Source organism: Myodes glareolus, chromosome 3 (assembly GCF_982192425.1).
Source record: "Myodes glareolus chromosome 3, mMyoGla1.1, whole genome shotgun sequence".
NCBI lineage: Eukaryota > Metazoa > Chordata > Mammalia > Rodentia > Cricetidae > Myodes > Myodes glareolus.
Window position 1 is genome coordinate 3,223,171 of NC_142028.1, and position 13,717 is coordinate 3,236,887.

The following is a 13,717-nucleotide window of genomic DNA, read 5'->3' on the forward strand; positions in this document are numbered from 1 at the left end:
TCTTAGAGGAGAATATAAAGGCTCCAGCAAAGTGGGGAGAGGTTATAATTTGAGAATATGAGCAAGGTACAATGGTATATATGTATAAAAATGTTAAAATAAAACATTATTTTGTATGTTAGTTAAATTTTTTAAAAAGAGAGATAGGGAATATGAGCCAGGCATATAACTGTAATTCCAGTCTACAGAGTGAGATCCAAGACAAGCTCCAAAGCTACACAGGGAAACCCTGTCTCCAAAAAAAAAAAACAAAACAAAAACAAACAAACAAAAAGAGTTTAAGGGACTTCCTGCGTATCTTGGCTTCCTGCGGAGTTTCCTCCCTCGTTCTCTCTTTGCTGCCAGACCTCCGCCATCATGGGTCGCATGCACGCTCCTGGGAAGGGCCTGTCCCAGTCGGCGCTGCCCTACCGCCGTAGCGTCCCCACGTGGCTGAAGCTGACGTCTGACGACGTGAAGGAACAGATTTACAAACTGGCCAAGAAAGGCCTCACTCCCTCCCAAATAGGTGTGATCCTGAGGGACTCTCACGGTGTGGCCCAGGTCCGTTTTGTAACTGGTAATAAAATCTTGAGAATCCTTAAATCCAAAGGCCTTGCCCCTGATCTTCCTGAGGATCTCTACCATTTGATTAAAAAGGCAGTCGCTGTCCGAAAGCATCTTGAGAGGAACAGAAAGGATAAGGATGCTAAATTTCGCCTGATTCTGATAGAGAGCAGAATTCACCGACTGGCTCGTTACTATAAAACCAAGCGGGTACTCCCACCCAACTGGAAATATGAGTCATCCACAGCCTCTGCTTTAGTGGCATAAGTTCCCTTGTGTACACGAGCAATAAAATCACTTTGAATAAAAAAAAAAAAAAAAAAAAAAAGAGTTTAAGGCAAGCCTGAGCTACATAGTCAGTTTGAGATCAGCCTGGAATACAATGAAACTGTCACAAAAACAAAACAAAAACTATTGTTTTGGTTTTTAGGGTTGGGTCTTAGTATGTTGCTGTTGGCTGGCTTGGTATTCACTTTGTAGAGCACCTAGTTTATCCTGGAACTCCTAGTAATCCTTTTGCCTCAACCTCAAGCGTGGTTAAGGTACTTGGCTAGTTATTCATTTGTTTATTGCTTGTTTGTTTGTTGATGGGTTCTCACTACCTAGCCCCAGCTGGTCTCAAACTCACAGACAGCCTCTTGCCATCTGCCTCCTGGGTGCTGGGAATAAAGGCTTTTACCACCACTGTTTTGATGCAGTATTATAATAGAAACAATCTTCACTTGAGAGTTGAAGACAGAGAGATCAAGAGATCGATCAAGGGCATTCTCAGCTACATACTGAATTTTAGGCCAGGTGAACTACATGATACCCTATCTCAAAAAAAAAAAAAAAAAAAAGAGAGAGACAGAGAGAGAAAGAGAGAGAGAGAGAGAGAGAAATCAGATAAACTAGGCAATCTTTATAAAACCAAAAATCTTAAGGAGGCTTTGACTTGAGAGATGATTCAGCAGTTAAGAGGAACCAAGTTCAGTTCCAGCACCCACACGGCTGCTTCCATTTGGTAGCTTCAGGTCCATAGGATCCAATACCTTTTTCCCACCTCTTTGGGTACCACATACTGTACACATGCTGCACAGACATACATGCAGGAAAAACATCTATACACATAAAATAAAAATTAAAAGATGACTGTGCAGTATGTTTTGTATCCAAACCATTTTCTTAGAATATTTACATGAAATGGTGGATTTTTATATTTGGTTAAGTTTTTTTTTTCCTAGTATAAATCATTTTTCAGTTTAGGATTTGAACTTTTTCCTTTTTCAGTATACTAAAGAAGTACTTAGCTGGATCTGGTAGCACTCACCTATAATCCCAACACTTAGAAGTCTGAGGCAGGAGGATCTTAAGTTCCAGGCTGGCTTGGCTGTGCAATGAGATAGTCTCAAGCAAACGGAAGGCAGGGAGGAAGGACTTCTCTGCATAAGTAGGTTTCTGAATAATTGTTTGGCTAGTTGACCGTATATCTCAATCATTTTGGTTATCCACTTGGGATACTCATAATACTGTAAACAAACATAAGTTTTGAAATGCTTACATGAAAAATAACTCATTAAAAAAGAGCTCTAAGAATGCATAGCCATTCTGATAGTAAATGAATATGTTTCTCTATACTCTCTGTATACCACCTAGATTTTTTTTTTTCATTTTTAATTTATTTCCTGCCTGTAATGTCCCTGTGGAGGTTTAGAGGACAGCTTGGGGGAGTTGGTTCTTTGTTCCCACATTCTGGATCCCAGGAATTCGACAGCGAGAATGTTTGCTTACTGAGCCATCTTGCCAGCCCCAGTTGTATTTCTTCTTATCATTTAATTCGGTTCTGTCCTTCCCTACTTGGAGTTAGTATCACATCCCACAGCTAAGTCTGCCTTGCAAGACTGTCTCCAGTTCATATGCCAGCCCCAAGTCCTGGCCTCCAGTAGGTACTTCTGACTAATCAGTGATATAAAATTTCTTCAAGTTATTCATTGTGACAAGGCAAAGGTTCCTCCATGTTGTCTCAGCTGGAGCCATCTTTGGTTTGACTGACCCCAGCCCCCTTTCTTATCCCTGTATTGGAAAGTAACCAATCCTGTTCCAAATTCAGAATCAAAGTCCCCAGCTAACTGCATGTTTCTGGCTTCTGTTAAACTGCTTGCTTGCTTGCTTTACTTCCCCCTGCAACTGCCAACCAGACTGTTGTTTTTCTATGATTTTTCTTTTTTTCTTTCTTTCTTTTCTTTTTTTGCCTTTATAAGCTTTAAAAGTAAAATGCATTTGAGAATGCTCTATGAGGACTGTTTCTCTCCAGCTAAATAAAGACTCTCCATTTCAGACTTTGGTGGTACTGAGTGGTCTCTGGGTCTCAACCCTGCAACATTCCTCAGAATTCAATAATTTGTCACCATGGCTCACAAAACTCAGGAATGCACTTTGCTTTGTTACAGTTCATGTGAGAAAGTTACAGACCATCACTACTATAAGGCCAAATAAGAGTCTTTTATTTAAGCCAGAGTAGGCTCCTGTCACAAAGAATTCTCAGCCAGAAGTTCAGGAATACACCATTGATACACACACACACACACACACACACAAAATAGCATTGTGGGAAACACCCGAGTCTGTATCACCACCCTCCTGGTATGGACCGCGGCTCCATACCACCACGAGTTGGACAAGGTCCTAGGGGTTAAACACAAGACATACACACAGAGAGAGTCAACCAAGAGGTGAATGCCAAGTTTTATTTTGTTTTCGCCAGGTTAATATACCTCTTTCCCCAGAAGAGAAGGACCCCCTCCCAGCCAAGGATGAGATCACAGTGTTGAGAGCCTGGCGCTGAGGGCAGGTAGTTCCCTGGCAGGGGGTACCGGCCTGGGAGCTGTGACAGACAGTTAAGGGGAAGATCAGGCACTGTGAGAGCTCCTCTGGGCAGGTGGGAAAATTACCATAAGATAAAACAAGGCCCTAGGTTAATTTACCAGGCTAGCAGAGCAGAGCACAGAATTTAGCAGGAAGCTTTAGCTGGTTAGTGTAAACAGTCCTTGCATTGTACCTCGAGAAGCAGGGGAAAGCCTGGGATCCAACAAGCATCATTGTTAGGTGGAAGAGCAGATAAAGAGGTTCAATAATCCCAAATTTATCTTCGGGTATACTGACATCAGCCTAGGTGTAAGTAGAGAATGAATTAGGGCAGGATAGCAAGATGTATGCCTAATTAGTCATCCTGGTCAAGGTAAGGTTCCACCTACCTCTGATCAGTTCTACTCTGGTACCTCAAGGTAGTTGAATGGTTAACTCTGCTATAACCCAAGGGAACCAATCTGTTCCCTACAACATGGTCACTTCCCCTATGGGATGAACCCTTCATGAGTACTTCTATTCTCAAATAGTTTCCCTCTGAGATTTGGCTCTTCTTTAAATCAAAGATGCCTGCAGGTTTAGGGCAATTACTTACTACTGTACTTTCAGTGTTTCAAGTAGGTCGGAGTCAAGTGTTTACAGATTCTTGGTCTCTCATTCAAAGAACTGAATGCAGGGGACAGCTCACACAGATTTGCAAAAGAAAGAAGTATGATAATTTTATTCAGAATGAAATCAAAGTACAAATTTTAGAGGGATATACCTTCAAGACTGACTATGAACCACTGAAGAATATTTAAGGGACCCAAGCTATAGCCTAGAGTTTCTTTTTATAGCGATGTAAGGGAAAGTTCCTAGGAAGAGCCACACCTTCCACTGCATCTAAACACTTATTAACCGATTAGAACCTCGGTGATTATGCAAAGTTTTGAATGTTGTACATCCAGAGGTAAATTACTCTTAGCTCTCTTATCAGACATTTATTGTCTTCCTCTGTGTGTGATCTAAAGATCAGGCCTTTGGAATGTAAAAACAGGCTCCTTGTTTCCAGCAATGAGAAAGCCGAGAATACCAACAGATAGCATCTGAAGCCTATAGGAATAATTTCCTTTTTTTCCCCTGTAACCACCTACATAATGTGTCCATCAGTGTATTTAAAAAGTATCCTAATTCAGGATTTTCTTAGTTCTATTACTATAAAAAATACTATGAAACTGTTGACTTGGAATGTGGCTTGGGAATAACTTGAGCCAGTGTTCAAGGGCCATGGTCATTCATATCATGCTCTAGAATAAACTATTTCATACCCCTTTGAGGTAAGAGTAATATTTTTGCATCAATTGAACCTAAATAAGGACTGATTACTAAAGGGCATAGTTTAGGTGATTCTCTATTTTGTTTGCTAGATTAAGTCATATATTGATTTTTTTCCTATTGTGCACATTCCTTCCCATAATTTCTCTTCTGTGCCCAGTTATGCATAGGCACAAAATGGTAAATAGGGGATTCTCCCTGAAAAGGAGGACTAAAGAACACAATTTTGCCTTACGGTGATATACCCCAAACCAGTAGTTTATCCTGAATTAACCCTTCTATTATTTGTACCTGGATACATTGGAAATACATATGTTACTAGGGTCTTGGAGAGGGTCTGTACTATTTTTCAAAGGTGGGCATACAAGTAGCCTGATGGAGGTTCTGAGGCTGCTAGATGTATATGTGCACAGTATGTGCAGATGAAGGAAGTAGGCTGCCAGATGTAGACATAAAACAAGGGCAAAGATTTTAGGCTTATATCCTGCTTTAGTTGCCTTGTCAGTCCAAGTGAATGGGCAATCATTTTTAACAAAAACAGTTTTAACAAAAGCCTATTTCAATATCACTAGAAGAATAAGTAAATCGTCCTAAGTATCTAACAGGGCTGTCCTTTGGATTTGCCCTCTGCTTCTTTTCCCTTTTGCCTATCCATTCCTTTTACCATTTGCTGAAAAGATGTCAATTGCCAAACCTTTCTCTAAAGCCTCAGAACCCAGAATATCTAGATTTCATAATGTCCTTCCTTAGTTTTTAGTTAATAATTATGAAACTTAACATACAGAATATGTCTATCTTAAGACAGGAAGCCAGTCATGCTGACTCACATCTGTAATTCCAGCACTCTAGAAGCTGGACAGGGTGATTGTTGTGAGTTCAAGGCCAGCCTGGACTACACAGTGAGTCCCTGTCTGAAAAACAAGAGGAAGGGGGATAAATTAATGAATGTATAAATAAAAGAAATAGCTACAGAAGGCCTATGTCCATTGTAATTTTCTGGTCAAAGAAAAAGAAAGAAAACACAGGATGATGCAGGATGACAAACACTCCCGTCCCTCCCTATAGCCTGTAAGTTATGATGCTCTCTTGAGGATCTTACACTTCCTGTGTGGTAAAACTTTATCCTGATTTATTACTTGGTCTCTGAATTCTTTGCTAGTGACAGTAACTTGGAAATACCTAGTAAAAGACTTCATCTGGGCTTTTACCTCTAAGAATTCCCCCATCACTCCTAACAAAACTGCAACCTCCACACATCTACATTCCTTGCCTCTACACTTTGTTCCAGATATACTTATCCTGTTGTGGGATAGACTACTTTAAAAATGACTAACATACAATTGGTTGGACTGGAGAGATGGGTCAGCGATTAAGAGCACTGACTGCCTTTCCAAAGGTCCTGAGTTTAATTCCCAGCAACCACATGGTGACTCACAATCTATACTGAGATCTGCTGCCCTCTTCTGGCATGCAAGCATACATGCAGACAGAACATTATATATAATAAATAAATAAAATCTTTAAAAAAACATACAGTTGGTTATTGTTAAAATAAAAATCTATCCTAGTCACATTTCTTACACACACATACACTCACACACAATACAGCTCAATGATAGTGCAGGTGCCTATTTTATATGTTGCAAAATAATGGCTTCACTTGAAGAAGATAAGAAAATATTTTATTCAGAACCAAATATGGGTAACCTAAGACACTGTATCCAATTTCCCAGAAAATAGTATTCCAACATAAAAGGAACTGTAATGAATTTTTAAAATATAGGACAAAAATACTGTATAGCATTGCATCCAGTGACTACATTTCGTGGACATAAATCATATTGCTAATCAAGATAAAGCAAGGAAACTCTGACCATTGGACTTAGATAGCATCTTACTGCATTCATAGTGTGGTAAGTAGTACAGTCAAGTCTGGAGTCTATTCTTTGTCAAGGTAGGTATGGCTAACATGCATCCACAGAGGTTACCTAAAAGAACAAAAGACAGCCTCTGGAATCTATTCCTGCAGGCTTCCTGTAAGCCTGCCTGTGTTTATAGCTCAGAGAAGAAGTCCTCGTCCATCTGATGCTTAAAGAAATTCTATTCTGATAATTTTGGGGCATTTTAATTTTGTGATAATTTATAACCATTTAGTTCACTGATAGTAACTGTGTTTCCCCTAGGAATAAAAGCTGTAGCTTCTTCCTGTTCCGACCTCCATGAGATTTCTTTGAAAGGATGCTGCAGTGTCACTGATGAAGGAGTCCTTGCTCTTGCACTCAATTGTCAGCTGCTGAAGATCATTGACTTGGGCGGCTGCCTAAGTATTACTGATATGTCCTTATACGCACTAGGAAAAAACTGCCCATTTTTGCAGTGTGTTGACTTTTCGACTACTCAGGTAAGTGAGATATAACTTGACACAAATTATGTGCTGTTTCTATTATCCATGACTAATCAGAATATCATAATTAGTTCTTTTATTATTGTTGAGGCTGTTGATCATCTCGTGATACAGGCAGTATGAGAATGATTTTTCTGGAATGCCTCTTGTAGCTGGCCTTCAGACACAGAGCATTTTCCCGACATGGTAGCCAATTTAGTCATATGCTTTGAGATCATCTAAAGCTATATACTGTGTATTCAGTTTAAATGTAACTTACCTTTAAGAAAAACAACATAATCTTTTTTTTCAAAGTTTATTAAATTATGAAAGTTTAAAACAACATAATCTTACTGTATTTTGTACTCTCCATGTAACTCAACTTTTAAAAGCTAAGGTGAACACATAGCTTTGATCTCAAACTATATTTCTTATTTCTTACCCATAACCACTCTATGCCGTAATTCAGAATAATGTATATGTCTCCCTTGTAATCCTTCAATGTCCCTAACTCAGAACAACGCGTGTGTGTGTATAAGGTATGATAACATGTTTTATGGTTTTGCTTGCTGTTCTGAGTCTATAGGGTCAGAGAAATTACTTCTTCCCTTGTAAAACTCCTGTAAGAGATAAAACAAAACTCACGCCTGTGTCATGCTTGCTGTGCTTCTCAACAGACAAGTGCGGGCCTTTGTTAGCAGGCGCGAGCCCACACTCAGACAGCTCCAGGAGTCAGTTTCTTTCATGCTACACTGCCACAGCTGGTTATAATTGTGCTAGAATTCACACCTTTCTGTTAACTACTTTAAGTAACAAAGATGGGAAGGATATGTGGCTAAAATGCATGTTTGCTGGATGAGAGGCAATGATTCTTCATGATTAACGCACTTGAGGAATTCTGTTGTCTCGGTCACAGGATGTATTTCTTTTCCCTTTCGTTCAGGTGTCTGACAGTGGTGTGGCTGCACTCGTTAGTGGACCCTGTGCCAAACAACTAGAGGTAATTTTTAAATTTCTATGAAAATACTAAAGTTGATTTATCTTCAAGAAAAAAGTTACAATTATTGGCGGGCAGGTGCCAGAGAACAACTTTGTACATTTGGTTCTCTCCTTCTGCCCTTACAAGGTTCTTCAGGTGTGCACGCCAGGCCTAGCTGCTGAGACATCTCCCTCTGGCCCTTTTGTATGTGTGTGTGTGTGTGGGGGGTGTTTATTAGAATGTTTGCTTTTTTTTCTATTTTGAGCCCACACTGGCCTTGAACTTGAAGCAGTCTTCCTGCCTCAATCCTCCCACAGGTAAAATTGCAGCGAGTGTGATTCCATTCCAAGCTTTGCATCCTATTTTCTTTCTTAAAAAAGTATTTGTGTTCTGGGGCTGGACAGATGGCTCAAAGGTTAAGAGCTTTGGTTGTTCTTCCAGAGGACCCGGGTTCAGTCCCCAGCACCCACATGGCAGCTCACAATTGACTGTAATTCAAGTTCCAGTGGATCCAACTTTACACAGACATACATACAGGGCAAACACCAAATGTACATTTAAAAAAAAGTGTGTTTGTGGTGGCTCATGTGCTTTAATTCCAGCATTTGGGAGGCAGAGGCAGGCAGATCTCTGTGAGTTCAGGGCCAGCCTGGCTTATACAGTAAGTTCCAGGCCAGCCAGAGTTACATATTGAGATCCTGTCTGAAAACAAACAAATTTATTTTTATTTCATGCAAATGGGTGTTTTGCTTGCATATGTATCTGTGCACCGCATGCATGACTGATGCTTGAGGAAGCCGGAAGAGGATATCAGATCCCCTGGAACTGGAGCTGAAGGCAGTTGTGGCCCACTCTGTGGATGCTGTTAATCAAATCCAGGTCACCTGGAAGAGCAGTTATTTTAGATTATATTTAGTTTACATAGACATCAGTTATTTTGGTTAATACATTTGGATCATGGTCAGAGTACTGGAAAACCCCAAATGTGTTGCCAAGGCAGACATGGCTGTTGGCAGGGCAGAGGGCTGAGAAGTGTCTACGCAGACACAAAGTGGAATCAGGACAAGATGAACTTACATTAGTCACCTTAGTACTTTTTTATATAAAATTATATTCCAGACCTTTTTGTGCTGTTATTATACATCTAGTTTTAATTTTTTTCTTTCATTTTGTTTTCTCTGTAGGAGATTAACATGGGGTATTGTACAAATCTAACCGATAAGGCTGTAGAAGCTGTCCTGACTGCCTGTCCTCAGATATGTATACTTCTTTTCCACGGCTGCCCCTTAATAACAGGTCGGTCTGACAGGTAGCTTGTATTTAATTTTGACTTCCTCTTTTACCAACTGTAGAATCTTGAGAAAATTCCTTAGTCCTTCAATTCCATTATTCATTGTAAAATGATGCAGCGATGTACCTCCTTCATAGGCTTTTACTCGTGGTGATTATCTGATCTCTCGGGGTCGCAAAACGGGTACCAGTCATGGCAGGGGTGGTGGTAATGGTGGTGGTAAGGCTCAGTGCTCCCTACAGAAGGATGATGATGCCAGCAGTGGTCATGAGTGCAGTGTCAGGATGGTGGTCTATGTAGACGATAAAAAAGTCAAGCTTATTACATCTATTAGAGACGCTAAATGACCAGTTGACTGCTGTTTCCTCAAGATGTAGAAAGTGAGATTAAGAGCAATTTAACAGTCAGGTGTTGGTTTATCAACAGCACAGTGACTGCACCTGAATCTACTACTGTTTCAGCTACTGGCTGCAGCTCCACCATCACGGCCCGCTGCTCAAGCCGAGGCCTGGCAGAACTTCTGCAGCCCCTAGAACTGTCTCTGCCTCTGAAGCCAAATATAGTCTTTAACTAAGTCTCTATCACTCTATTTTGCCAGTAAAGACTTGGGAGTAAGATACTGGGGTGAAAACCTGCTAGCTCAAACCAGTTGGCCTTCCTCCTTAGCTGTTGACCCAGCAAGAGATTATCTCTTCTGCAATCCCAAACCAAAAAGGACCACCACACTCTACTTCCTGTGTGTTTATCTATTTTCCAGACTCCCTCAAACTGTCGGTGACTGCTTCCGTCAACTAGTTGTTGACTCCATCTCTTGACTCAGGCTTTTATTTAATTAATGCAAACTTGGGGTTCATAGTGTAATCGAATAGCCCACAACAGAGGGGGTGGGGCTGGGTGGAGCACGCCTTTAATCCCAGGATTTGGGAGGCAAAGGTGCTGGATCTCTGTGAGTTCCAAGCCAACCTGGACTACAAAGTGAGTTCCAGGACAGCCAGAATGACACAGAGAAACCCTGTCTGGGGTGGGGTTTGGGGGAGAGCAATTTAACCAGGCATCATGATTTATCCCTGTAATCCCAACACTCATAAGGCGATGTAGGGTGGATGGCTTCTTGTCCAAGGTTAGCCTGAGCTACATAGTAATTTCTAGGCTGGCTCAGGCTACAAACACCCTGTCTCAAATATCACCATAACAAAAAGACTTTTCGGTTGAAAGCTGAGGAGATGGCTCACCAGGTAAAGCTGAGGAGATGGCTCACCAGGTAAAGCTGAGGAGATGGCTCACCAGGTAAAGCTGTTGCTGCACAAGAATGGGGCCCAGTGTTTGGATCCCCAGATTCCACCTGTGGTTCTAGCTTATGCACACACAGGAGGCAGAGACAGGGAGTCCCTGGGAGAAACTGACTAGCCAAACCTGGTAAAATGGCAACTCCTGGAGCAGATACATAAGGTGGAGAGCAATCAGGAAGACACCCAGTGTCAACCTTAGGCTTCCATACACATCCACCTACACACACACACACACACACACACACACACACACACACACACACACACCACATATGCAACAATAACCACAAAAAATCTGTCTTTCCATTGAGTTATGTATGCACTTGTCCTATTTAATGAATAGGCAAAGGTGCTTATAAAGTAACTCCTACGTCTCTTGTACACTATTATCATTATGATTATCATTGTACATATAATCATTATGATTATCATTGACCCTAGGCTTGTCCGGAACTCTAGACCTGGGGCAAAGTAGTAGAGGGCATTCTTGTAGCCCTCAGTCTAAGGATTTGCTACCTAGGCTTTCTGTGTGATGTGACAGCTCCACAGCAGTTCCCTTCTGCCTATGGGAAATCTACGCTCGGATTGTAAGAATGTAGGTATTTCTCAACCTGGGTCCTCTCTTCTTCCTAGACAGTATATAAGGACATACTACCGTCTCCAAGGGAACTTAGAGTCATTCTTAATAGACTTCAGGTAAAATAAAAACACCTTCAGAATTCTCACTAATACTCCAGTCACAGCTGTCTCCAGGGCACTGGATCTCCTGACTGGACCTGAAGGCAGCTGTAAACTCAAGTGTGTGAAAGAGCAGCAAGTACTCTTAGCCTCTCCAGCTCCCTGATAGTTCTGATATCAGGAAGTTCTGATACTTCCCTTACTTTAAGATCGATGAACTCCTGTGGACTCTACAATCTGAATGCTGAACAAGAAGACTGGCATCAGATTGTGAATGAACTCTGTGGACAGAGGTTTCTGGTTTTCAGCTGTTAGCTGAAATAGCTCTGTCTTAATATGCTTTGTCTAGGGGTAGCTTGCATATACAACATGTTATAAAATTCATCTCTGCTAATTCTGATTTAAATATTGCTCTGGTTACGATCTGGAAATAATCAAACTGGTATTTTCCCTTCTATTTTTAATAGAAACCAAGTCAGGAAAAATATATACAGTCAATGAGGAAAATGATTTATTGATTTGTGTATGTGTTCACATGCCATGGTAGGCGTGTCAGGTCAGAAGGGAACTGCTGGAGTCAGTTCTCCCCTCCGGCATATGAGTTCAGGGGGTCAAACTCTGCCAGGCTCTTGGCAGGTGGCAAGGAAATTTATTCATTGAACCATCTCACTGGCCCCCAACAGCTTAAAATAAATTCCATACCAAGTAGAGAAATAATCCAATTATGTGACAACCTTCATGTAATAAAATTGTGTTTAAAATTTAAAAAATGAAATAAATATCGTAACACTTAAGAATAATGAAAATGTTAAAAGTGTACTGCCTGTTGGAGAAGGACACTCGTTGGTTCCCAACTGCTCAGCAGCTCAGCCTCCCAAAATAATCACACAGAAACCATATTATTTGCAATACTGTTTGGCCAATAGCCCAAGCATATTTCTGGCTAACTCATATCCTAAACTAACCCATCTCGATTAATCTGTGTATCACCACATGGCTGTGGCTTACCCGTTAAAGTTCTGATGTCCATCTCTGGCAGGACTACATGGCTTCTCTCTCTCTGCCTTCTTCCTCCCAGCATTCAGTTTAGTTTTCCCTGCCTAGCTCTGTTCTACCCTATCAGGCCAAGCCAGTTTCTTTACTCATTAATCAATAAAAGGAGGAATACATAAGGGCAGTGGTGGCATACACCTTTAATCCCAGCACATGGGAGGCAGAGGCATGTAGTGATGAGCTGCGGGCAGGCCTGCTTTTCATCCCACCCGGCTCCCACACAGCTAGCTTAACCCCGGAAATAACAACACACAAATTGTATTCATTTAAACACTGCCTGGCCCATTATCTCTAGAGAGTTAGTTACTGGCTAACTCTCACATCTTGATTAACCCATTTCTAATAATTTGTGTAGCACCACGAGGTGGTGGCTTACCGGGAAAGATTCAGCATGTCTGACCTGGTGGCTGGCTCCATGGCATCTGCCTCATTGCCCTCTTCCCAGCATTCTGTTCTGTTTACTCCGCCTACCTAATTTTCTGTCCTATCAGAGGACCAAGGCAGTCTCTTTATTAACCAATGAAAATAACACATAACAGAAGGCCCACTTACATCAGAGGCAGGTGGATCTGTGAGTTCGAGGCCAGCCTGGTCTACAAGAGCTAGTTCCAGGACAGGCTCCAAAGCTACAGAGAAACCCTGTCTTGAAAAAAACCAAATAAATAAATAAATAAATAAAAAGAAAGCTACACATAGACAAAAGGACCTCCCATGCCAACTACCCAAGGGTGTGAGTGGTAATATGCTTGTGGAGGTGAAAAAAAAAGGACTACCCCCATCCACCCAAAATGAGTTTGGAGACAAAAAAAAGTACTGCCCCCTTTTTGTGAAACTGTTGAAGTTAAGCCTGCGTTACATTGGAGAACCCAAGATGTTAAAGGGACCAGAGCTGCAGACAGAGTGGAACCAGCCCTTAGAGGGAGAAATAAGTTGCAGGAAGCAAGGCTAAAGAGATGGAGCCATCTAAGCCCTGACACCTGACATGGAGCTACAGGATTTGGAGTTGTCCCTCTTTGGTCTAGTGTTTCCCCACTGTGTGACCATTCCTCCCTTTTAGAATGGTAATGTATATTCTGTGCCATTGTAAGTAAGAAGTATAAAATTTACTTTTTTATTTTATAAGGCTTACAATTAAGAGTATGATCTAGGTGCACAGACCTTTAATTCTGGAACTTCAGAGGCAGAAGCAGGAAGTTTGAGTTTGAGGCCAGTCTGGTCTATATAGCAAGTTCCAGGACTTCAAGCACTGTGTAGAGAGGCCCTGGAAGGGGTAGGGTTGGGAGATTGCTTTGAATCTTAGAATTGATTCTGGCCTTTGAACTTTTAAAAAGTGTTGATAC

General features: G+C 41.3%; 2 protein-coding genes across 3 annotated transcripts in view; both read left to right on the plus strand.

Annotated features, from left to right (window-relative positions):
- The window catches only part of Amn1 (antagonist of mitotic exit network 1 homolog), a 35,392-nt gene that overhangs the window by 17,803 nt on the left and 3,872 nt on the right, over window positions 1-13,717 (plus strand). For both annotated transcript variants that reach the window (XM_048432735.3, XM_048432736.3), the window contains exons 4-6: window positions 6,888-7,105; window positions 8,031-8,087; window positions 9,251-9,362. In XM_048432735.3, the coding sequence (XP_048288692.1) occupies window positions 6,888-7,105; window positions 8,031-8,087; window positions 9,251-9,362 (387 nt within the window). The remainder of the gene's footprint in view (window positions 1-6,887; window positions 7,106-8,030; window positions 8,088-9,250; window positions 9,363-13,717) is intronic.
- On the plus strand, window positions 318-2,862 carry LOC148122526 (small ribosomal subunit protein uS15). The gene has a single exon (XM_087903935.1). It carries the CDS (start codon window positions 358-360, stop codon window positions 811-813), a length of 456 nt encoding a protein of 151 aa, XP_087760061.1. The 5' UTR covers window positions 318-357; the 3' UTR covers window positions 814-2,862.